Raw genomic sequence first — 24,035 nt, forward strand, 5'->3', positions numbered from 1 at the left:
GTCGTTAAGATCGACTTGGCAATTGTCCCAGTCACACGTGCGCGTGCGGAGGTTAGCTTCACCACACACGAGACTTATCTCCCCGATGCTGTCATGGTTGTCCGCTGTAGCGGGGGATTTCAACAGCAGATTGCCTACGAATATATAACGCCACTCGCGGACACGTACATACGACCGTCCAAACCAAATGTCTCAAAAGCCTATAAGGCAGCGAGTGTCGGTAGCATGCACGACATGCCGCCTGAGAAGAAGCCGGGTAAGGACTTCATCCCACACCGCTTGACCTCGTATGGGTGCTGACAGCAGACCCAGTGCGACGGCCAATTGCCGGAATGCAGTACGTGCGTCCGGCTAGGAAAGCAGTGTGAATATCCCTTCGAGACAGAGAAACGCAAGTATGTTATCCGCGCCGTGCTCTTCGGGCTGAGAGGCTGAGAAAACTAGGCCGCCAACGAAACACTATGTCGAAGCCCTCCATGCACGCATCAAATCTCTGGAACGCCAACTACATGCATGCCAACAACACGGATCTCTGTCTACCGCACTGGACTTTGTGAACATAAGCCCCGGTGTTGCCCCGACCCTAGGCGGAGAGGACGCCCGTCCTGCCCAATCTCATACTCGGGAACTGGATCTATGGCCCACGACAGAGCGAGGCCCCCTTGACGAGTTGACAGAGACTGCGGGTCAATTGGACATTGCTGAGGACGGCCATCTACGATTCTTCGGCGCTCCGAGCTATTTCAATCTCCTTAAGAGTGCCCCTTATTTGACTACCAGGAGCACCGAGCAAGACGACTTGGACCTGACAATGCAGCCGAACACGATTGATGTTGATCTCTCATACGAACTGCAAACTCACCTACTGAACTTATTCTGGAGGTGGCAGAATCCCTGGCAATATCTGATCCATCGACAAGCCTTTTGTCGAGCATTCGAGAGCAGGTTGTATAACGAATACTGCACCCCGCTTCTTCTGCGCTGTGTGCTCGCTCTGGCCAGCAGATACTGTGATCACCCAGGGCCTCGTCTGGATGCGAGAGACGCAAACACGGCTGGTGATCTTCTGGCTGCTCAAGCTAAGGATATCTTGAGCGTCGAGATCGAACACCCATCCACTTCCACGACGGCTGCACTCGCCATCTTGGCCCTACGGGAGATGTCCGTCAACAAAGAGACCCTGGGCTGGATTTATATTGGTGAGTGTCTGGTCTTCTGCGTGTATGGTAGGCTGTTAACCTAGGATGGTTTTAGGGATGGCAGTTCGTATTGCATATAACCTAGGCTTGAATTTGGACTGTCAAAAATGGGTTCACCGGAGTAAGATCACTGAGGAACAATCCGAGATTCGAAGGATTACTTGGTGGGGCTGCTATCTTCTAGACAAGTACTCTTGATACGATATCGAAGGAATGTCTTCGTCAAGCTGACCACATTCAGGCTGTTTAATATCGGACTGGGACGCCCCAGCATGATACGCGAGAGCGACATCACCGCGCCGAAACCGACTCTCCTCAAGGAAGAAGAGTTCACTCCCTGGACATCGATCGAAGGTGGAGAGTCCACCCAGCCGCTTGCATCCCACTGTGTAACGAACTTGCGGTACATGACGACAATCTTTCAGCTTGCGAGCCCGACTCTGGACAGTATGTATGTTCCTCTTGCCACACTACTTGCCAGCAGGGCCAATGCTCACTGCTCTCCAGATACGGTCCGAACAGCGAGCTCAGCTTCTCCGACAAGCAAGAAATGGCCACAAAGACCCACGTTATCCTGACCGAGCAATATTCGAATCTGCCTAGCATATTGAAACTGCCTCACTCGACGAAGACGGCTCTTCCCGCCCACATATACTCGCTCCAGTATGTTTCTTCTGATGCTGCTTGGTATGCGCACGTGTCAAAGACTGACGCCTTACGCAGTTTGCAGTATCACACGGTCATCATCTTGCTGCACCGGCCGTTCCTCCGTCGCGAAGAGCAATTGGCTTCCTTTCCTGACCTTGACCGCCTCTTTCATCGTCGCATCTGCACTTCCTCCGCCGAGGCTGTCTCCAGCATCCTCAGAGCTTATCGGTCCAACTATACATTGGTAGGTACCGCCTCGCGCGACCTCGTCCATTGATGCGCTAAGTCTGGCCGTAGAGAAGGATACCCATATCGACGGTTCATGCAGTGGGCACTGCGTCGGTTATCTTGCTGTTGAATGCCACCTCCAACGACGCCGAGATCAGCCGCGCGGCTATCCGACTGCTGAAATTCAACATGGCATGCCTGCAGGAGATGAGCACCGCGTGGTCCTGGAGTCTCCGCGCGATCCGCTCCTTGCAAATCCTTGCCGAAAAATGGGCCGTGAACGAGAAACTACATGCCCAGAATAGTCACAAGGCGGAGAATTTAATGCCGACTGGCCTAGCGATGCACGAGCTGGATATCGGAGGGCCAGGTGCTGGTAACGACAACAGTTCTAACACTACCCATGCCCCTATTGGCACAACCGCAGCCGCCGCGTTCGCAACGTCGCCGGACAATATTGACTGGCTGCTCTCGTTCGACAGCGTGTTCTCGGACCCTCAAATGGACTATGGCTTCTTCGACCAGGACATGTGGGGAATGGATGTTCCATGACCGGTTTTGTCCCAGCTGAAAGATGAATACCAACTGGCGGGCCTCTGGCCACACCAAGTTTCAATCCCTCCTTCTGCCAAACCTCCTCAGCCTCAACGAACATATCGGAAAAACAGATGTTGGTCACCGTCCTTGTCCATCCCGTACTCTTCAAATCTACCGCTTCGAACGAACCCGTCCCGAATCTTGTTCTGGCGCAGATAATACAGCGAGAGACCCGTAGCCGAGACCAGCAGCACGCACAGAAGCACCAGGTTGATGATATATGCCGTTTGAAAGCTAGGAGCCTCGGACGCCCGGAACAGCCAGGTCGAGAGAATGCCGCCGGAGTTGGTGAAGACAAAGATGGCGGCCACGCCCGTTGCGCGCCGGTAATGGCCCGAGAAATTGTTCGAGCCCCAGGAAAGGTAGACGGGGACAGAACTGTAGATGCCGGCGACCGTCAGGTGGATGCCGAAATATCGGACCCCGACGCCTTCGGTGGCGTATATGATGGCGACGCCGATGATTGCAACCAGAGTGGGGATGGCCAGGGAAGGGTAGCGGAAGTGGTATTTGTCCGAGTAATGGCAGCCGATGAGCGTGGTGATGACCCCAACCGTGTACGGCCTGCTATGAGCATCAGCACACCCCTGAATGAATGTTTCAAGCAGAAAGTTGACTTACGGGACGGTCAAGAGCTGTGCGATCACAGGGGTCGTCGCAATGCTCTTCATGTCAGATATGACGGTCGGAAGAAAGCTATAGGGGTTTCCATTAGGCTTTGGTTGCTTGGACAACTTGCAAGATCGGATCGAGAGTTAGAGCTTACTATGCCTGGCTAAAGACCAAAGTTCCGCTGCTGAAGGCCACCACGGCCAGGCCGTACATCTGGGGGTCGATGAAGACCGAATAGACAGCCTTCCACGAGAAGCTGTTGTCGACGACCAAGTGGTGTGTGACGCCGTCGATGGTGACTTGGTTGGTATGCATGGCATCATGCCTGAGTCGTGCAACTGCGTATTCTCGTTCCTGTTCCGATAGGAACCGAGTGGTTTCTGGGGCTTTGGCGATGAGGAAGAATGATGCGAAACCACAGACGACGGTAAAGATGCCTAGATGGAAGCGAAAAGGCAGTTTGAGCGTCAGACCCTTGGTCACAATCAAGGGCTTAAGAAACAATACGAGGAAAGCAAGTGCCCATGCTGACCAGAGGCTATCCGCACGTACCTTCGATGATAAAGATCCAACTCCACCCCCTGAGCGAGGCGTGGCCGTCCAAATTACTGATCGCCGCGGCAAGGAGACCTCCAATGGCACCGGAAAGCGAGGCCGCACCCCAGAAGAGCCCGATCCGAGTCTGCAGCTCGCCGCGCTTGTACCACATGGACAGATAGAGGATGATGGCCGGGACGATTCCAGCTTCGACAGCGCCCAGAAAGAATCGGTTCACATACAGACCTGCAGTGGACTTGACGATGCCCTGGTTCACGATCAGCATTTGCAACATCAGATATTGGAATGACTTCCTAACCTGCAGCGTGGCGACGATGCCCCAGATGGTCATCAGGGTCGGCAAGAAAATGTGCGGTCCGATCTTCTTAAGGACCAGGTTGCTGGGGATTTCCAGAATGATATAAGGGACGTACAGCACGGAGAGGGCGATGCGGTAGGTATGGTCTGTGAGACCCAGCTCTTCCTGAAGACCTTGCAGCCTCGCATTGCCTATATTGGTCCGGTCCAGAAACCTGCATCACTAGTCAGTTCAGTAACCGAGACAGCAGCCAAAGCTGCCCATGAGAGCTGGTTATATACTCACGAGAGGAAATAGATCAAGATCATCACTGGGACAGTGAGGAGGTCCAGCTTACGGATGAGCTTGCGCTCAAAGCGAGAGTCAGGGGTGAAGGAGACTTGCTCATTCACGTCTCGGTGCTGGCCTTCCTCCAGAGAGGGTTTGGTCATCTCTATTTCGGAAGCCATTTTGGTCTCGTCCAAAGTCGTCTGCGGCTGGGAGGTGTGGGATGCCATGATGCGTGATATAGAATCGAGTAGTCAGATGGTCCCCGGTCAGAATAGCATAGCAGTTCATGGAGCTTTTATATGCTCTCCCTCAAGGCCCTTTCCAACGCCGGCCCTTGTGCCTCGTTAACTCCAAAGCAGTAGTGGTCTGAATGACCCGCGAGATCACATATACTATTCATGTGGACAGTCCACGTCTCTTCAGCTCGGTTGTTGTGCAAGATTACAGACTGGCCTAAGTTTATCCTGTGCCGGGTCAGGAGCCTTGTGATGGCCGTCATGACCGGGCAGGACGTGCGGGTAATCCTCAACCGACCGACTTTGCTGATAAGTATGGTTGGAAAAGTGGACATGACGAAGAGGCACGAGATCCGCAGCTCCTATCTTGGTACCAGCAGTATCTCCACATACTGATCTGACTGGTTAGAAGTGCTGGCCATTGAGAATATGGGTTTGGTAAAAGGTCCCGCTGATGTCGGAGCTCAGCGACTGGCTGGCACCCAGGCTGGATATTGCGCATCCGATGATATGTATCGAACCGGCCAAGGCTGAAAGTGGATTCGCCGAGAAAGCTTTTTCCACATGGAAGATATCACTGAGGTTGCGAGAGTATGGACCTGGTCCATCAGCCGGAGGCAAGCGTGGGCAAGCGTGGGCAAGCGAGGGAAACCGTTACCACAACTAATCAGACACCATTGTTCCACGGACAGCGACTGCCTATGCGTAACGAGAGCTCACAGCGATGATATAGCACTTCACGGCCCCTCGTTGGGCTACTAAAAGTCACAGAAGAACCAACTGCTAGACTTTGAAATACGCATCCCTCCCACCCACAGCATACCAGCCAAAGACACCACCGAGAATGGCGGCAGCAATCTCAAAAACATCAGCAATAACAACCACCACCACCACCACCACCAGCTCCGCCATGAAGCTCATCGTGCGCCGCTTCTACTCAGACATCTGGAACAAATTCGACACCACCCCATCCTTGGTGGACGAGTTGATCTCGCCGACCGTCGCATTCCGCGGCACCCTCGAGCACGGCACCACGGACCGAGAGGGCTTCAAGCGATACGTGCGTGAGATCGAGGCCTCGTTTCCGGACTTCTACCAGCGGGTCGAGCAGTTGTGGGTAGACAGCGAGAACGAGACATGTATCGCGCGCATGCACTGGTCAGCCACGCACAGCAAGGACTTCCGCGGATACGCGGCGACTGGGCGCAGGTTTGAGTATCCCGGCGTAGGCATCTTCCGGATCGTCAACGGGAAGATTCAGGACGTTTGGGCCGTTGGGGATACCTGGGGAATGTTTAAGGTGATTTCTGGAGTGGAGGACAAACAGAAAGGTACCGAGGTGGTTGATGGGAAGAGCTGAATGAGACGTCTGTCCTTTCACTACCATTCTGTGAAGGTGGCTATTACACGGACATGTGGATGGTTCCAAAAGGTTGGCTGGTTCAAAGCATACGTGATATCAATGAGGTCGAGAAATACTTGCAACTGTCTAAGAGGGAAGGATGAAATACAACATTCAGAATTCGGACAACTGTCATATTTTCTACAGGACGATCCAAAGATATATCTCCTCACTATATATCTTTCGCTATGTATCTGTCCTCACTGTCACGTCCTCTCCCATCCGGGCAACCAAGCTATCACGGTGCCACATTCTCAAACTCCGCAATCGTTTCGCCGAGCGGTTTGAACGCGGATGTGAGTGTTTTCGGTGGCTCCCCATCAGCTCTCATCTCGTAATGTTTGGGCCGGTCGTCCACCACCAGCCGCAGCAGGTCTGGCCGCGAGTAGTGCCCGACCGGGTCCGCCAGCGTTTTGGCGCGGTCGATCAAGTCGAGGTCGATATCGCAGTAAATCAAGCCGTCGTGGTACGGATCAGACTCCTTGGTGAGCTGGCGACCGTCGGGGCCGAATACTCGAGCTGCGCCACCTCCGCCACCACCAACGGAGAAGGACTTGCCCGTCGCGTTGTGGCCCTCGGTGTTCTTCTTGAGTCCCTCGGCGGAGATCATCTGGTTGCTGACCAGGACGAAGGTGCCTCCTTCCAGGGCATGCATGCGGCTTGCCGTCACCTCGTTCGCCTCGGTACAGACGGACCAAGGCTCCTCTCCCAGGGCCTCGCCGTGGTACGGCCACGCTGCCACGTGCACCTGCTCGTTCTGGGCGTAGGTATGGTATTTGAGCAGTGGCTGGAAGTGCTCCCAGCAGTTGAGCATGCCGATCTTTCCCAGCTTTGTGTCCGCCACCGTCTGCAAGGAGTCGCCGGTCGAATCGCCAAACAGGGTGCGCTCCAGATGGGTGGGCTTGATTTTGCGACGGTGGAGGAGAACGTCCCCTTTGTCGTCGATGAGGACCTGCGCAAGGTACAGGGTGCTAGCCACCCGCTCGCTGAAGCCCAGGACGACGTGCATCTTGTTGGCCGCTGCCGCCTGGCGAATTCGAAGCATTTCGGGTCCATGCGCCGTCATGCTGTTCTTCATGTACTTCTGAACCAAAGGGATGTTCTCGCTGTACGTGCCGCCCCAGAGGAAGTTGGGATACCCTGGAATCCAGAGCTCAGAGAACGCGACCAGGGATGCTCCATTTGCGGCAGCCTCTTGGATGAGTTCGACCGTGCGATCGACCGCGCCTTGCAGGTCGAACCAGACTGGCTCAGCCTGTGAGATGGCAGCCTTGTACTTCCTGATGGACATGGCTGTTGCAACTGCGTTCGTGAAGAGCGGGCAAGCCCAGACTCGATGGCTATCTGAATCGTACCGAAAGGTGACGATGAAGCAAGTGTCCTGGGGAAAAGGCACCTAGAAGCCACGGCCCCGGTCGACGAAGCTCGAAACCTATAAATCATCTCATGGAAACGAGCTTCTTTATCGACCTAACCGGAACAGCATTATCCAAGAAGCTTTCGCGGTAATTCAATGCCACAGAAAGACCATCTGGGCGTACTTGTTGGCTCCCATCTGCGCTAGTAAGCGAAGGAGGAATGACTTTATCGTTTCGTGCTGTCTGCGGAAGAGCATTATCCGGCCCTAGAACGAGGAATGCTTCCAGGCAGCTGCTGAACTGTGGATAGCCGAGCCAACGTATCCACGTTCTCCAGACTTCCCCAGGACGAGTTGGGGGCCGCAAAGACCTCTCTCCACCTTCACCGGATGGACAGTATCCTATCTACGAAGGAAGTGGAGCAGGCGAGGTAGGGGTAAACCAATCCTGCGCCGTGAATGCCCGTTACCAAGCTGAGATTGCGGGTAATCACCTGAGGTTTCCGCTTCAGTTTAATGGGAATCGCCGTTCTTTCGCAGAGGAGAGGATCAATGTATCGGGTTGTCCCAATGGATATGCGGTTAGTTCGCTCAAGTGCAATGCAGCTGCTTGGGGCATTCAAGTCAGAATCACAGCGGAGAGATAAGAGATTGTCTTCTAGATTTCTATATGCCCTTTTCCAGCACCTCCTGGCCCACTCACCTCCTTTAATGATTACTATAATGCTTTGGCCACCGCTTGATCGCCTCCTTGAAGCCCATTCCACGCTTTACATCCTCTAGCAGACCGTCGTCCGCCTCCTTCTGCACGGGCAGCAGCTCCATGACCTCCTGCAACCTCGCCCTCGGGATTACACAGCAGACCATCTCGGCCTCGTCGGCGACCAAGACGTCTCCCGGAGCAACGACCACGCCTCCAATCTTAATGGGCACATCCACGGCCCAGGGTTTCGCCTCGAGACTCGTGCCGGGGCTCGTCAGGGCCTTTGCCCAGCATTGAAAGCTCCCGTCCTTGCATAGCTCGCCGCAGCCGACGCGGTCCCGGGCCCGGCCGTCCATAATGCACCCCTTGACGCCGCGGAGCTTGTACCGCGTCGCCACGATGTCGCCCAGCAGGGCCGCGATCTGGTGCGAGGGCTGCTGCATGAGGACCACGGAGCCCGCCGGCGCAACGTCGGTGAAGTGCTTGTCGTTGGGCAGGTTGGATTCCGCGGACACCATCATGCCGTCATACTGCGTGCCTGGAGCGTGAGCGTTGTCGACGAAGAGAACCGTGCTGATGGGCGCCACGAGGCGGCCGGGGGAGCCATGGTGGTGAACAGCTGGGAAGGGCAAGATGTCGCGAAGGTAGCCTGCAGCCGGGACGTGGAGTTTGAGGAGCGCATCGGAGACGTCGCAGGGTGAGTAATCGCGAGCGATCTGTGCACAGATGGACGGGATGTCGAGATTGGGAGACATGGCTGTTGTTCAGCTGCTGCGGACTTTTCCAAGAGGATTGTCGATTGTCATTCTTGGGCTTTTTTCTTACACCAGGTAGGTAGGTAACTGTACCTTTGTTTGTAGACGAACGAACGAGCCCCATTTTCCCCCGCACCGAGCTGGAGAAATCACAGCCTCGGCAGCACCAAGGAGATGAAGACATTGGACGAGTCAAAGCGTGTTGACTGGGGTGGGGAGCAAAGAATGGCGCTGGACTTCTCCAAAATCGCTATAAAAGATCTGAGTACTTTCTGTGTGACGGAACCGGAGAGATCGACTATCTGACAGAAAACAGGTACGTTGTTCTCTGAAGCGATAAAGCCGACTAGATCACAGGTCTTGGGATACTATTTGGTCGGCGAAAGCCCCCGATATAGCCACCCAGATTGATTCCAGTAGACCATCCATCCGCATCACTCGCACGGCAGAAATAGTCGTGCAGCACGCACCACGATCCTCACCCCATGACTGTCCGGCCGATACCAAGGGGTTACTCCCTCACCAATGATCTCGAGGTCCTGGTAGCTAGTGTCGTACAGCTCTCGGAGGTCCTGATCCCCTTGGAAGTGGACGTCTGGGCTGCCGTACTGCTGAAACGCGGCCGCCGTGGCGAGGTACAGCTCAGCGTAGGCCCGGGCGCCACGTGAGAAGGGGACGAGGTAGCGGTCGAGTGTTGGGTCGTCGATCCACCACTGAGGCCGGAAGGCCATAGGGTCTTCGAACTAGGTCGGGGAGTGGTGGATGAGGAGGCCGATCATAGAAAGGGGGAATGCCCGGTCGAAGGGTGTACGTCTTGTGTCTGGCAGCAGGTTTCTTCTCGTCGTCCGAGACCTTAGGTTGGTAGATGAGGGTTTCGTCCGGGGCGATGCGCTTGATCAGCAACCACCGCGTGTTCCTCTTGTCGCACAACCATCGCTGAGTGTGCTTGATGCTCTGCTCATCCTGCAGTACTCCCGCCTCCCGAAGATCAAAGATGGCCTCGGCCGCAAGCCGGAAACTGTCCTTGAGCGTGGCCTCGGACGTCGCATTAAGCCAGAAGATGGACTCGTCTTCCTGGTAGTGGCGCTTCGCGAAAGCGATGGCTAGTTGTGTCTTTCCCATCACAACCGTACCACCCAGCACCAGTCGTCGTTGCTCTCAAGACGAGCCACCCGGTCGTAGAATCTCTTGCATCTGAGCCATCTTAGACTCTCGTCCGATGAAGAGTTTGGGGTTCATGTAAGGCGCCTGAATGAGGTGGACGCCAACAGGCTCTCGGAAGCTTAAGTCTTCTTTCTGCTGGATGACTAGTGTCAAGGGCGATCAGCTTTGTCCGTTTTAAAACACCGAACAAACGAGCCTATAGATAGGAGAATTCGTTCTAGAACATCGAAAACCCAAATAGTGTTTGATAAACCACCCGCATTGATTCGAGGATCTGAAAACACATAGAGGCTGAGGTGTTTGTGTAAAGACTAAATGGGTCAATACCAACTCGCCTTCCAGCATCCACCTGTGAAATGAAAATGTTCTCGTCATGGCGAGTTCTTACCAAGATTCCGAGTTTGGGCCTTTTCACGATTGACCACCAAATACCCTTTGTCTTGATTCATGTAGTTCTCCATATTACCTTGATTGGTGAACGCCATTCCCGAAACCTCTTCCTCAGGCATCAACCGCCGCGCCGACTTCATCTCTTTGATGATTTTCTCCAGCTCGGTAATCTACTCGGGTTTAGCTGATTGGACCGCATGGTGGTTGACCACTAGTTGCACGTCCTTCCGTGATCGACACCATCAACTCTTCCACCTTGTTGCCCTTACCCAGTCTCTTAACGACCTTCGCGTATCGTTTCTCCCACCCATCATTTTCTACAGGCAGGACTCTCAAAGATTTATCTTAGATTTCCCGCTCTTTCATCGCATCCCTCCAGCGTCTTCTCCAACGCCTTATAAACGTCCGTAGACAAAGAATCTTGGATCGGTTGCAGGTGGCTCTTACATGTCTCGAGGGTGTCGCGGAGGAAGGAGAGGCGGCGCCCCCCCCCGACGTGGAACGTGTCTGGCAGCTTTACGTCTTTCTGTGCGCCGTCGTAGACCTTGATTGAGGCGTCGATGATACTGACGATGACTGAAATCGCGCCGATCACTTCCAGCCCGGGCACCTTAGGGTTACGCGTCAACGCGTCTAATAAAGTCTATTCTCCGAACCTGCACAGAGAGCGCTCGACGGAAGATTTAGCTTCAAGGCGATAATTACGTAGCGATTTGGAAGCTGCCGGGTAGAGGATAAAAACGACCTCATGGTCAGGCTGAGGAGCGGCTGAATAAGTCTGGTGAACCATTGTAGGCAGCCGCCACAAGTAAATCGCTGCGAGGCGGCGATCGTTGCCTGAAGCTCGGATGCCGAGGCCCAGATCACGTGAAGATATTCTATGTCAGTGATTTCGCTTCATGAGATATGTTGCTGGTACCGTAGTATCTCGAACGGATTCCTCCGTCGTTATGAATAAAGCGGACGAACGAAGGACTATATACTGTACTTAGGGAGCGCTTAGTGATGGCTTGGGGATCGCTCAAGGAGCGGAAGGTGGGCCGAGGCTGAGTAAAGCGGCGAGCGGCTAATTAGAATAGGACGGGGGACGACAGGTTCTTCGCCCGCGACTACCTGTGGAGTTCAGCACGAGCAAGTAGCAGCACTCCCAGAAGAAAGTCACTTTCATAAAAGGTACAAGTACCGAGTATATGTCTGCTTGTCTCTATCCGTGCCGCTCTCCTACTCCACCACCAAGTGAGTATCAAAATTGTCAATAGAGCGGAACTCTAAACTCTGGACGTTATTCGCTATGAATCTCCTTATGTCTCCTCAATGCCGGTTATGTCCAAGTTTATGTTGTGCCTCTGGATTGTACCGAGTCCCGAGTACAAATACCTGAATCGGATGCAAGGTCAATCGATGACATTTACCTACGAGGTACAGAAGGCGAAATGTCCCGTCAGCGTCTCCAGAGTAAGATCTCACGACCACAGGTTTGGTGCTCGGGATGTTGCAGCACAGGACGCGGGACGCAGCACCTGTCCTAACTTAACCTAACCGTTCGTACGATGCTACCAGTAGACTAAGACGCTATTGAAAGCAGCTTCTCTCGACTCGGAGAACCGGTTCATTTGCCATGCTATTTGTCTTCTACTTGGTCTCCTCACACCACCTTTTTTTTCCAAGGCGGAACTTGTCAAGCGGCAAGGAACTAGACATATAATTGTAGTAGTCCAGGAAATATTTTGGCCACAAATCCTCAGATCAAAGGAGCCCGAGCCGGGTCAACCTCTTGGTGCACGGTCGTCAGTGGCAAAAAACAACCCCGGTCCTGGCCCCTTCGATTCCAATCCTTTAGACTGTGCCTGTTTTAGACGCCTTTGCTCAAGTTCAGTCTCAGTCAGGGTTGGGGATCTAAAACAAATCAATCTGATCCGGGCTTCCTTCATCGCCCTGAAACACGCCCGTGCACGCCTCCCTTCTGATCCTCTTTCGGAGGAGTGGCTGCGTTTCCGAACAGTTTTCGAGGGGTGACGGCAACCCCCATATAGGCCAAGGCCGAGAACAAGGGCACGAAGGGGTTGCGGGAGATGTTCTAAAACCCTCTGGTGGCCTCTACAGTAAATGGCTGGCTCCAAGCCTCGGGCTGATGCTTGCCCGTGTGACGGAGGGCAAAAGCCTCCCACAGCCCACCGCCCACTACCCACTGCTCACCACTGCCACTGCTGGTTGCTGCTGGTTTCCAGTGCTGACACAACGCCAGAAAGCCCCGGAAAGGCGGGAGGCTAGCCACGGCGGGCGTAGACCTGAAGAATGTGGCTCCCGCCTAACCCTCTCGGCGAGCCAGTCAGCGCTGTCGCTGTCCCCGAAGACGGGCCTCGATGGCCTCGGTGGCTTCTAACCCTGGTCACTACCTGGTCCAGCAACTCGCCCTGGGTCGTCCCTAGGGCGACTCTTTGGGCTTCCCTCAAACTTTCTCCGTTGTCCTTGGTTGTCCTCGACTGTCCCTCAAGCGGCCAGAGCCAAATCGGCTGTTGATCGAAGGGCAACCGCTCCCGCGCTCTGAACCTTTTCGCCCACACACACACCTCTCAAAGCAAATCGCATCGCCATACGAGATACACGGCGTGTCCCACTACTACTGTCCGACCGCGTGCTTCCAAGGTCGCTTCATCCTCGTCCCCTCTCCACACCCCCGATCCCTCCAATAGTCGTCAGCATGCCTTTGTCCTGCTTCTCATCCTCAACCTCGACCTTTGACCTCGCCTCTGCTGTAAACGGATCGTGGCTTTGTTCTTTCACCGGCTCCTATTGTCCAGCCAAATTGGTCTTCACTTCTTTTGTTCTAAACATTGTGTCATGACGCCGTCTGCCAGCTGCTGTCACTGCTGCGCAGCGAGCCGACTCTTCTCCACGCCAGTCTTGCCCTGACTCCGTCCTCGCAATTTCTCGAAACACCAGGAATGAGCCCTACAAAACCTACCATAATCTTTCTGCCTTGACCAAGCCGAGACCTCTTTTCCTGCAACATGGGCACGTTCAATGTCCCCTCCGAGGGGCTCGTCCTACGACGGGACTCCAAGTCCAATACAGAGAGTAAACACACGACAGAGCCCACCCAGGTGATCCGGTTGGACTTGGTTGAGTCCGTGACCAAGGACATTCTTCGATGCCTTAAAAGTAACGAGCAAGTTCGGTTCCGATGTGGAAAAAGACCAGTGGTGCAGTTTGGCAAGAAAACCATAACCCTGGAAAGCAGCGTCGAGACGTTCCCCACCGAGATCTATTCCAAGTCCGACGACGACACAACCCCTCTATATTTCACTGGCAAGTCAAGCCATAGGCTTGAGGTCAGGAAAGCTGAAAAAGATACCGCAAAGGCCGACGAAGCCTTGGCTACCCTGGAAAGCACCCTTAAATCTATACAGGAGGAACGAGCGTGGAATGAGACGAGCTTGAAAGAAGACCTAAAACAAGCAGCAAGGAAAGATGTGAAACCGTCACCCTTAGTAGGACAGGGCTCTGCCCTGAGGAAAGATCATCTGTTGGGATCTTTGAACAGATCTACACCGGGGAGTCCTTTTCTGAGTGCCTCGTATTCTCCCCGGCTTGGGCCTACCTCGGCCCCTTTGTCCTCTGGCATGTCGACAAAGGATCGAATACGACTCGATGCAATTCGCGTGCCGCTCGTGCACCTTCTGGCTGTCCGGCCCATGACACCAAAAGCGATCTGTGACCAATTGCGCGCAACCAAGGACGACATAGACAAACTGCTCGATAAGGTGTCACGGGAGTCCAAAGCAGAGGATGGGAAAAGGGAGTTGAAGGAAAAGAGTTACCGGGAACTGGATGTGTGGAAATTCCAGTACCGCTCGCAGGAGGAGAGACAAGCAGCTATTGATCATGCCATCCAGGCTTATGACAGGATGAGGGTGGAGAAGAAAGACCCTCTCTGGCAACTCTTACTTCCCTCAGAGGAAAGGGGAAAGGGTAAGGTCTTGTCAAAGCTGAACTTTGACAAGCCAGTATCCAGTCACACCACGCCCAGGCCTGACCGTCCGAATGAGGACGGCAACGAGGTTAAAAATGAGGTGTCAGACCGAGATCATGGTAAGCCCCGAGCGAAGAAGGATAAGGAGCCAGTCGGTGTCGAAAAGGCGCGCAAAGAAAAAGCTCCTACCAAGGCTACCGTCAAGGGTGGTACAAGTGGTACTGGCAGAGGCAAGGACAAGGACAAGGAGACCTCGCACCCAAAGTCTGCCAAACCAGACGCCAAATTCAAGTCCTCTGAACGCATTGAGGACTCTGATGAAGAAGCCGAAGCAGCAGAAGTCGTCGCCAAGCCCAAGAAGCACGACGCAGGGAAAACGAAATCAACGCCCGCCGTGAAGAGAAAGCCAGAACCAGCTCCTCTCAAATCGGCCAAGTCGCCTCTCCCAACTGCATCTCCGAAAAAGGCTGCCCACAAGTCCACGCTCTCAAGCTCATCGTCTTCGAGTGGTAATAACAGTGCGAGTGATAAGCCTCGTTCCGCCGCCACAGCCCCCTCCAAGTCGTTGAGACCCCAGAATCATCAGAAGCTGGAAAGTACGGCTTCTCGCATTTCTCCACGGCCACGGCACGACAGTTCACCGCAGAAGCCATCACCCCTTGGCTCTTCACCTCCCACCACCTCGACGGACGTGGACCACTCCAGCTCCAGCAAGGCATCAAACCAATCTTCGGCCCCGTCATCTCCGCCGTCCAGCACCGACATGCCCCAAGCGAAACAGGCTAATAAATACTCTCCTATCATCTCAGACAAAAGTAGGAACGTGTCTCGCGGCAGGAGCCCGGGTCCGAACACCGTGAAGCGCAAAGCCGCCCCTTCCGACGACGATCGTCCTGCAAAACGGCAGCATCAGCAACAAACGTCCACTTCAAGTCATTCGACCCCCCAGCTGAATGGTGCAGCTGAGCACCCTGTCCTCAAACGCCCTGGTGCTCCGATCCGCACCGATTCTGAACGATCATCAAGCCCCGATAAACCAGGACCCAACCGGGCGGATGTCATTGAGGAGGCGAGAAGGTTTCAGAAGTATTACAAACGCTACAAGGACCTTTACGACAAGATATCACAGGTGGACGAAAAGGAGCGTGATGATAAAGACATGACTGACCTTTGGAAGATGCACAAGCGGCTCAAGGAGATGAAGGCCGATATCTGGGCCAATTGGGGGAGAATCGAGAAGCTCGGTACGGCTGACACTAATGGGGAAGTGAGAGCCATGCTTGCTGTGGCATGAGAAAAGTGCTTTGTGATACCAAAGATATGAGAAACCGGATAAACACATTTGCAGGGGAGACAAAGAGTTCATTCTACCAGCCTTTGTGAGTACATACAACCTTTACGATTCTACAATGATTCAGACTCGGATAAGCCTGATCCTAGAGAAATGAGATTTGCTACCTTTATGAGAACTGTGTTTGCCCGTTGTAGGTACCTTGACCGATTAATAACCAGAAACCTGCCGTGCTTGTTCGATTTCAATCTACACTTGGTCTTCGTTCTGCGGGTCTGGTAGAAACTCATCACTTGCTAACAACAGCCAAGTCACTCTCTTGTGGTGATTCACAAGGACTGAGGACCGAGCTTTCTTATCAGATCCTTGCCTTCATGTCCTCACGGCGCAATCAACAATCCCTCCTTCCCCTACCGTCTTTGACTCTAACCACAAGCACATATCGACTTCATTCTTTTTTTTTTTCCTCTCTCTCTCTCGCTGGCCTTGGCGTGGCTGATGACCGAAACCAGGACTGCATCCACAGTGTCTTGATATCGCCTCCCAATCTCGATCCACATTTCACTTTGGCCTGAGTCTGGGCGAGTCTCGAGGATTCTTTTGGCGTCTCACTCATTTCCCGCTCAAAATGGCCAAAGACAAGTCACGGAAACACGCAAATGGCAAGCGTCATTCGAGTGTCACTCCGCAGAAATCCACCCGCCTCACGCAAGACATTGTCGATCTCACCAAAACGGACCCGTGGGCTCACCAGGCGAGACGAGCACGGTCTGTCGCGGCGGGCGCCGTTCCCGACTCCGGTTCCAAACTGACACCACTGTCACCAGCCTTTGGCGGGAGAAAAGTTGTGGATGCAGGATCGGCACCGCGTCTACAGACCACGATCGAGGTTCCGCAAGATCCCAAATCAAACCCCACCTACATCTTTCAACAGCTGGCCTTGTCCAAGAATCGTGCCAACACTCGACCTTCGTTCTATGGAGCAGTAGGTGCCGATGACGGCGAAGCTTCGAGCAGGAGTGATGCCACCGAGCGTGACAGTACTCCGACTCCCGGCCACACAGGGACCAGAGACAAAACTAAGCCAAAGAAGAAGAGGAGGTCTACTGAGGGCAATGGCAGGGAGCAGCTGCAAGACAGGGGAAATGAAAAGAGGTCAGCAGACACGGGAAAAGCTCAGCATCAGGAGAAAGAGGCCAGGCAGCGAGAAGACAAGAAGAAACGCAAGGACGAGAAAAAGAAGAAACAGCCGACCACTCCAACCGAGGCACGACCAGGTACGAGGACAGATCCCCTTGAAATCCTACCGCAATGGGAAACCATAGCAACTAACTCTCGCTGCTACTACAGTCGAGTCACGCAAGCGCAAACGTAACGATGAAGAAGCCGAGGCTTTCAAACGCCGCGTCGAAGTCGAAGCTAATGCGGTCAAGAGGCTTCGGGAAAGCCTTCCAGCCGTCCGCCTTGATCGCGTGTCCCGCAGACTTGAACGGGAAGAGGGCATTAAGCCGACCGAGATGGCTGTGCTGCTCGTTACCTCTAGAGAAACAATCATCGACCTCGCGAGACAGCAGGTGTTGCAAACCGAAAGGGCCCAGAAGACCATCCAGGACGAGTTGTTGAGAATACTGAAGGAACAGAATGAGAGGCTCGTCGAGCTGGAGGGAAAGACCAAACCCAGGGTGACGCCATTGTTGGTGAAACATGCTCAGGAGAGGGAGGTCGAGGTGATTGACGATAGCTCTTCTTCCTCCTCTTCTGACAACAGCAGCAGTGACAGCGATGATGATGACGATGACGACGACGACGAAAGTGTACAGGAGTCACATGTCGGTAGGAAATCCAATAACCCCTTGCCAGCGCAGAAACCTCTTGACAGATGCCCGACTCAGTAAGGACTAATCACTATGGACCAAATCTTCCTGTATGCAGGGTGTCTTGCGCAGAGTGCAAATTGGCTATGTGGGAACCGGGGCTGTGCAAGGAGACAAATATGCATGAAGTGGAAGAAGATTCGAATGGAGAAATGGCGGAGAGCAATGAGAACACGCCTGCCTGCATGCCTGCCTGCCTGAGCTGTACTATCCGCTAGGCTTGATCGCGGTGGCGAAGGAAATTGGTTGCGCCTGTATTCACCCAGCACGAGTCCTGTAAGGCAAGAAGAAAAAGAATCTTTTGCCAGGGGACTGAGCTACCTAAAGAATGACTCGCTGGTGTTTCGAGCAATGAACGACAAGCAATGATCATCAGCTGTTAGCTCTGTGCTGTACTGTCAGATGTGAAATGTGAAAAAAGAAAACCACTTCCCCTCGCCTAATGGTCGTAAACGTACTTGCTGTACTGTACCTGTGCTGTCCGCAGCAAGGAAGGAGGGAAGGCGTTCTCCAGCCGTGCCACCTGGCCGGCCATCAAGAATCACATTTGTGGGTGAGATGGTGCGGTTCGGGACGAACCTTACGCTCTTTGGCTTTGCTTTTGACCTCAGCCTCTCTCAGCCTCGGCGCCAGCTGGCCTCGGACTCAGCCTCGCATCCGACCCCTGGTCTTAGCCTTCCAGGTTGATGAGCCTCTCTCCCCCTCCGCCATCATTTCTCGTCGGCATCAATTTACCAGTCACCAGTCACCAGTCACCAAATCCCAAACCCTACAATCTTGCCCCGGTGCCCCATTGCCTCGTTGCCCTGTTGCAGAGTGGGCCATGTGGCGAGCGAGGTGCAAGAATGTTTGGAACTGATAGACGAGGGCCTTGGGCAGCTTGAGGAGTGTGCGATATGCTGTGGCCTTGCTGAGATTGACACACAGTCGGTAAGTGCATTCTCCCAATGTTGGATCAAGTCAAGCGTCCCTTGGGAGCATTACATATCACTAAGTCATTGCATATCCACCCAATGTGGAATGAACGTCCAACGCTGGGGTAAATCCGGCCTCAGTGCACGGATGTATCGCTGATGATTTAGGCTACCCACAAGTTCGCAGCAAGTCACCGCCGCCCGCACATACAAGGAGCGAGCGAGCCACGTCTTGTCTAGGTCAAAGATCGAAGCATTACTACAGGAACTCGATAACGACATTGAAGACTTTGCAGGACTTCTGTCAAAGACACAACTAACGAAAAGTGCCACTTCTACGGCCATGCTTTCCGATGGCGTGCGCATGGCGGTTACCCGCTGCAACAATATCAAGAATTTTGCTCTTGACCTCTATCAAGCCTTGGGTATGGTCTGTCGCGAGCACTCGGAACAATCTTCAAGCTTGGGGTCATGCTTCTGGAGCTAGCTCTCCAACAGCCTCTACATAAGCTGAGACGCATGACGGACTTGATCCCAAACAGCGAGGCTGCCACGGACTATCGGACAGCCGACAGGGTGCAAAGACGCGTCGCTCGGCAGGCAGGGTCACAGTTCGCAATGGTCATTGGCAGATGTATTCATTGGTAAGATACACGCTGGATCAAACTTGGTGCCGCAGGGTTATGTGGCAAAGTTACTGACGATTCGAAGGGACGCCTGCCACGGAGCTACCCTTAGCACGACCAAGCTTCAAGCAGCGTTTTACTAAGATGTCGTCCAAGAATTGAACGACATTGAGCAGATCTGTAACGATATGCTAGAGGCGTGTAGAATTGGTGCATGACTTTCAGATTTGGCTCCCCACAAGGCTTTGCTGTTCCTCAGGAAAGATCATGGTGGGTTCCAACAGAAAGCAAGAGGCATAATATCCAGAGGCAGACAGGCTTGATCCGCGAAGCTTGAGACCACCGCCTGTTCAAACCTAGCAGGCTCAGCACCTGGCCCATGCAGAGGCAGAGGCGAGGCAGAGTAAAGCAGGCAGCGCGCTGTCCTAAACATGGTGTTAGGACGAGGTTTTCTTGTCAACCGCTGGATAACGAAGTATACATACCGAGTACTAACAAAGCAGATAGATTGTTTGTCCAGTCGAGGTTGAAATGTCACCACACATCAACGACCCTGGCTGAACATTCTTCTATTACGATTGTACTAACTAGGTAGTCATTACTTTTTTTTGTCCTAACCTCGATCGAGCGAGGGAAGCTCTGTTCAAGTGACTCGACCTCATCCCATCCCACCCCACGCTTTCCGCTCCGCTATTGTCTTTTTCGTCCAGGTTCTGAAAACCCGGCACTGTTTTCCCTGTTCTCCATCCAGCGTATTTGCCCTTTTTTCTATTTCCTTCACCTTGCGAAACAATCTCCCATCCCTTCTTCAGCTGGATAAATCACGCGCTCAGCGTCCAGTTCCCACCCCAGACTTTCCCTCCCAGCACGTTACCCAAGCCGGTGACGCTCAAGACCTTGCTCGCGGCATTGTACGTGGCGTTGGCGACGGCGCGGCCATTGATGGTGACCGTGGTGTTGGCGGGGGCGCGCTGCACGCCCAAGAAGGTAACGTTGGCGAGCGGGAGGTCGAGACCGGTGTAGGATCCCGAGACCTTGACGTTGAGGCTGAATGTCCCGTTCTGCGGGGAGCGGGAGCTCGTCAGGGTCACAATCTTGGTGGCGTTCGGGGTCAGGCTTTCGCCGTCGTCCAGGTACAGCGATCCGTTGGCGGTGCCTTCCACGCTGGGGGCGACTATGATGCTCCAAGACGTGTTGCGCGCATCACGCGTTGTCAAGGCCATCTGCTGCGTCGCCAGGATGCTGCCACCGCGGATGAACACGGGGATGTGGCCCAAAGGTGCGTTGATGGTGGTGTTCTTCGTGCTAGGGATCGCGACAGGCGACTTGTTGTACCAGTCGTAGTAAGTATCAGTGCCTTCCACGAGGCCAGGGAACACGCCATCCACACTGGTCGCACCCTGCGTGAGGACTGGGGTGACGAGGATTGACGGGCCGAGGAAGAACTGTCTGTCGGCGTTCGCGAGGCTGGGATCGTTGGGGAACTCCCATGCCAGGGCACGCATGACTGTATCGCCTCGTGTATGCGCATAGTAGAACAACGTATACAGATACGGCAGTAATTGGAAGCGCACGTTCATGGCTGTCTTGGTGGCATCGATAACACTACTCCAGACATACGCCTCCTGGGGGTTCGCAGAGAGCGTGTTGTGATTGCGGTAGAAGGGGAAGAAGGCTGATAGTTGCATCCACCGATTGCACAGCTCTTCGTCCGAGTTGCCATTGAATCCACAGGTGTCGACGCCGAACATTGGGATGCCGAAGAGACTAAACGACAGAGCTTGTGGGATAGAGAAGTACATGTAGAAGAATTTGGAAGCGTTGTCGCCGCCCCAGTGGCCTGCCACAGTGCCTGAACCGGGAAATGTGGACCGCCCTATGACAAAAGGTCGCTTGTTGGGGATCGCGGCCAAGAGCCCAGCGTATGTAGCTTGGAGTATTTGATGGCCGAAGAGGTTATGGACGTCGTATTCTTGAATACCATTGTGGTGTGTGGCATTTGGAGATACCGCATGCACAGCCAGATCGTGGTTTCCTTGGACATGGTTGATCACATAGGGTGGATAGTTGATGTTGCGTTGTCCTGCCGTTGGTGTTGAGCGCAGGTAGCTTGTTGTCGACGAAGACGAGCTTGAGCTTGACGCTGAGGCGGTCGAAGTTGGCGTCGCCTGGGCTTGAGAAGCTGAAGAGGCCGAAGCAGCCTCGGTGGCATTGGTCAAATTAAAGCCTTCCGGATAGTCGTAGATGACATTGCCGGGCTCGCCAGGGAGACCGAAGGGTGGGTGGACCGGGTTGAGCGTGAGATTTCCAGTACCACAGCTTCCTACACAAAATGAGGATACTTCACTCATGTCGATCCAAGCACCGTCGACAGGAAGCTTTTGATGCCAAGTGACAATCTGGTTCTTCCACCATGCTCGGGCAGATGGCTGGAGCCAGTCCGGGAAGACGGTGTAACCAGGCCAAACCTCGCCAATGTAGAGTGACCCGTCTGGATTGAGGAGGAATGAATTGGTAGCATTGCCGTCATCAAACGGCTGGTATGCATCGCTTGCATTTGTTGGATCAGGAACATAGATGGCAGAATCGATGATAGGAACGTAATGTTGGCCTCTGTTGTGGAGACGTTGGAGGAAGGCTTTACCATCCGAGTAGTTGAAGCGGACGGGGTCGTTGTCGAAATCTCGGTATTGAAACATGTAGTCAATGTCGTTCCAAATTGTTTCAAGTGGAATACCGAAGCGTTCATAGGTGTCGACAACGGCTTCTGTGACAGTCCAGTTCTGATATCCCCATCTGCACTGATGGTAACCAAACCCCCAGTAGTTTTGCAGCATTGGCATACCTATCACATTCAGATACTGACTCGTCACATCCGGCTGTGTTGGTCCGGAGAAGAAATACAGATCGATGCTGCCGCCCAATGTTCTCCATGTCACATTGTTGGCTTCTAGGCGGACTTCCATGCCATGAGCATTGCGGAAATAGACCCCGTGGGTGAAGGAGGTGTAATTTTCGGTAGCCTCGGTCGTGTCGAGCTGCTCAGTCAGGAGAGTTGTACTGTTGTCGCTGCCGACCTCGAAATACTTGGTTTGGAGGTAGAATGGATGGCTCCCGTATAGGTTTTGGTCGATTGGATCGCCAACATCGGCGGCGTAAATGGTGCGTGTGAGGTTGTTTCCCAGTCTCAACCCATGGATGACCTCTCCCAGACCGTAGAGATTGTAATTCTCTTGCTGGTGCGTAACGAGCTCGATGAATTGGTTCTCAAAGACCAGTTTTGTGCCAGTCGTCGAGAACAAGACGTCCCCGGTGCTATTGCGGGTTACGTTGAATCCAAACCCCGTGCTGGGTGAGTTGGCCCAAGAAAATGTCAAGTCGCTTGTGGTTACTGAGCCACCACTCTGGTTCCCAGCTGGAACATAGTCGGTCGAGAGAAGGTACCAGCTCTGGTTCTGGGAGGTCATATGGGAAGGCCGAATGTTGACGTGCAGCCGTGACGAGGTCTGGTACTCGACCGTCAAGTCCAAGTCATGGATGTCAGTCCCATAGACATTGCAGGCCGTGCCAGCAAGAGTCAAATGGGCTGTCAATCCGGTCGAAGACGTGCTCACTTGTGAGGCCGTATAGCCTGGACATTTGACTTGGGCATTGGCCGCAGTGGGGTCATCAATGTTAGGAAGAAGGGTGACACCGAAGTCAGCACTTGCTGGGACAGTGAACTGAGCCGCAGCGCTGGTCGCCGTGGAAGACTGTGCTGCAACGAGGCAAGAGGTAGGAATTAGGAGAGAAAATAGTGATATCGACCTCATCTTGTAGTCCTTCTTTACAGCTAGTGACTGCTGAAGGCACGATACGAAACTGTGATGATGAAACTCACGTTGGGCTCAAGCATGTCCACAAGATGAGGATTACCGGGAGTTTATCAAGAGAAGCGAGGTGGGTTGTGTTGAGGCCAGTGGGATACTCATTGTGAGGGGGACCAGTGGTGGACTGCGGGTGTCTGTGCATAGGATGATTACCAGACAGAGAGGGAGGTGTTCGTCAGTGGCGCACACATCCACCATCTTCTCATCATCCAGCCAGAAGGAGCCTTGTATTCTCGCCATGTAACCTTTCAAGGACGAAGCACCAGTTGGAAATTTCCCCGTGGGGGGCAATCAGACCCAGTTTCCAGCAGCTCTTTGCCTCCTCTTAGTGGAGTGTGCACAATCGGCCCATCTCTTCTCAGGCGGGTACCATTTCCTGGGCTCGAGAGGCGATAGTGACAGGCAGGTGGCAGATGACGTTGATGGTCGAATGGAGGATTGCCATATTGCGGGGAGGACGAGAGCGTCTAGTGAAGAAATAGGTAATGGTGACGGTTCTCAAAAGCGACAAGGTGGTAGTCGACAAGATCCAGGAACAAGCTCCTCCGCTCTCAACTCCACAAAGCTTGGCCTGAATGGGGGTTGCCAGATGATGTGACTTTCCTGCATGTAGAAGATGACCGCAGCATATCCCACACAATATTCAAATACAAGAGAAAACACCGAGCAATAGTCCGAAAGTAACCTCCCTTTTAGAGTACCTGTTGAGTTTCTGATTTGTGTGGTTTGTGTCTGTCTGCTTGTCTTGTGCCTGTGCATCCTTCCTGTCGAAAAACACAATCATACAATGCTACGTAGGGGGGGTATCCATCTTTCCGATCCCTCAAGTCTCTTCAACCATCCCGTGCCAGCGAAGAATCAAATGCCCCCAATGTCAAGTCCAAGCCCTCGAAAAAGCTCCAGTACAAGTCTCAACAAGCCGGCTTTCTTTGCATCCTCGGCCTTTCCTAGCGAAAAAAAAGAACGCCGCCAGCTAACGACATGAATCTGACTTACTTTGTACTCTGACACATAGAATGACCTTTCAAAGTCCAATGGGATTCACAGGCCCAATCTCCTATTCCCGCCCTC

General features: G+C 53.7%; 10 protein-coding genes across 10 annotated transcripts; 4 read left to right on the forward strand and 6 right to left on the reverse strand.

Annotated features, from left to right (window-relative positions):
- Positions 1-93: 93 nt before the first annotated feature.
- Positions 94-2,627, forward strand: AYO21_03688 (hypothetical protein; the record flags this gene model as incomplete). The annotated part of the gene is made up of 8 exons (XM_022653662.1): positions 94-287; positions 339-395; positions 445-1,199; positions 1,255-1,363; positions 1,411-1,650; positions 1,707-1,862; positions 1,923-2,091; positions 2,145-2,627. 8 exons carry the CDS (start codon positions 94-96, stop codon positions 2,625-2,627), a joined length of 2,163 nt encoding a protein of 720 aa, XP_022513905.1.
- Positions 2,628-2,719: 92 nt separating this feature from the next.
- AYO21_03689 (hypothetical protein) lies at positions 2,720-4,637 on the reverse strand (the record flags this gene model as incomplete). Its single annotated transcript, XM_022653663.1, has 5 exons — positions 2,720-3,236; positions 3,294-3,368; positions 3,439-3,721; positions 3,837-4,354; positions 4,426-4,637. 5 exons carry the CDS (start codon positions 4,635-4,637, stop codon positions 2,720-2,722), a joined length of 1,605 nt encoding a protein of 534 aa, XP_022513906.1.
- Positions 4,638-5,490: 853 nt separating this feature from the next.
- On the forward strand, positions 5,491-6,006 carry AYO21_03690 (hypothetical protein; the record flags this gene model as incomplete). The annotated part of the gene is made up of 1 exon (XM_022653664.1): positions 5,491-6,006. The coding sequence occupies one exon, from the start codon at positions 5,491-5,493 to the stop codon at positions 6,004-6,006; it is 516 nt and encodes a 171-aa protein (XP_022513907.1).
- A 280-nt stretch (positions 6,007-6,286) lies between these two features.
- On the reverse strand, positions 6,287-7,339 carry AYO21_03691 (hypothetical protein; the record flags this gene model as incomplete). Its single annotated transcript, XM_022653665.1, has 1 exon — positions 6,287-7,339. One exon carries the CDS (start codon positions 7,337-7,339, stop codon positions 6,287-6,289), a length of 1,053 nt encoding a protein of 350 aa, XP_022513908.1.
- A 774-nt stretch (positions 7,340-8,113) lies between these two features.
- AYO21_03692 (hypothetical protein) lies at positions 8,114-8,863 on the reverse strand (the record flags this gene model as incomplete). Its single annotated transcript, XM_022653666.1, has 1 exon — positions 8,114-8,863. The coding sequence occupies one exon, from the start codon at positions 8,861-8,863 to the stop codon at positions 8,114-8,116; it is 750 nt and encodes a 249-aa protein (XP_022513909.1).
- A 434-nt stretch (positions 8,864-9,297) lies between these two features.
- AYO21_03693 (hypothetical protein) lies at positions 9,298-10,557 on the reverse strand (the record flags this gene model as incomplete). Its single annotated transcript, XM_022653667.1, has 4 exons — positions 9,298-9,576; positions 9,608-9,966; positions 10,036-10,170; positions 10,416-10,557. 4 exons carry the CDS (start codon positions 10,555-10,557, stop codon positions 9,298-9,300), a joined length of 915 nt encoding a protein of 304 aa, XP_022513910.1.
- A 200-nt stretch (positions 10,558-10,757) lies between these two features.
- On the reverse strand, positions 10,758-11,207 carry AYO21_03694 (hypothetical protein; the record flags this gene model as incomplete). Its single annotated transcript, XM_022653668.1, has 2 exons — positions 10,758-11,050; positions 11,123-11,207. The coding sequence occupies 2 exons, from the start codon at positions 11,205-11,207 to the stop codon at positions 10,758-10,760; spliced, it is 378 nt and encodes a 125-aa protein (XP_022513911.1).
- Positions 11,208-13,428: 2,221 nt separating this feature from the next.
- On the forward strand, positions 13,429-15,684 carry AYO21_03695 (hypothetical protein; the record flags this gene model as incomplete). The annotated part of the gene is made up of 1 exon (XM_022653669.1): positions 13,429-15,684. One exon carries the CDS (start codon positions 13,429-13,431, stop codon positions 15,682-15,684), a length of 2,256 nt encoding a protein of 751 aa, XP_022513912.1.
- Positions 15,685-16,309: 625 nt separating this feature from the next.
- AYO21_03696 (hypothetical protein) lies at positions 16,310-17,576 on the forward strand (the record flags this gene model as incomplete). The annotated part of the gene is made up of 2 exons (XM_022653670.1): positions 16,310-16,958; positions 17,032-17,576. The coding sequence occupies 2 exons, from the start codon at positions 16,310-16,312 to the stop codon at positions 17,574-17,576; spliced, it is 1,194 nt and encodes a 397-aa protein (XP_022513913.1).
- Positions 17,577-19,916: 2,340 nt separating this feature from the next.
- On the reverse strand, positions 19,917-22,907 carry AYO21_03697 (hypothetical protein; the record flags this gene model as incomplete). The annotated part of the gene is made up of 1 exon (XM_022653671.1): positions 19,917-22,907. One exon carries the CDS (start codon positions 22,905-22,907, stop codon positions 19,917-19,919), a length of 2,991 nt encoding a protein of 996 aa, XP_022513914.1.
- Positions 22,908-24,035: the final 1,128 nt, after the last annotated feature.

The sequence above is a fragment of the Fonsecaea monophora genome (assembly GCF_001642475.1).
Source record: "Fonsecaea monophora strain CBS 269.37 chromosome Unknown Scaff19, whole genome shotgun sequence".
Lineage (NCBI taxonomy): Eukaryota > Fungi > Ascomycota > Eurotiomycetes > Chaetothyriales > Herpotrichiellaceae > Fonsecaea > Fonsecaea monophora.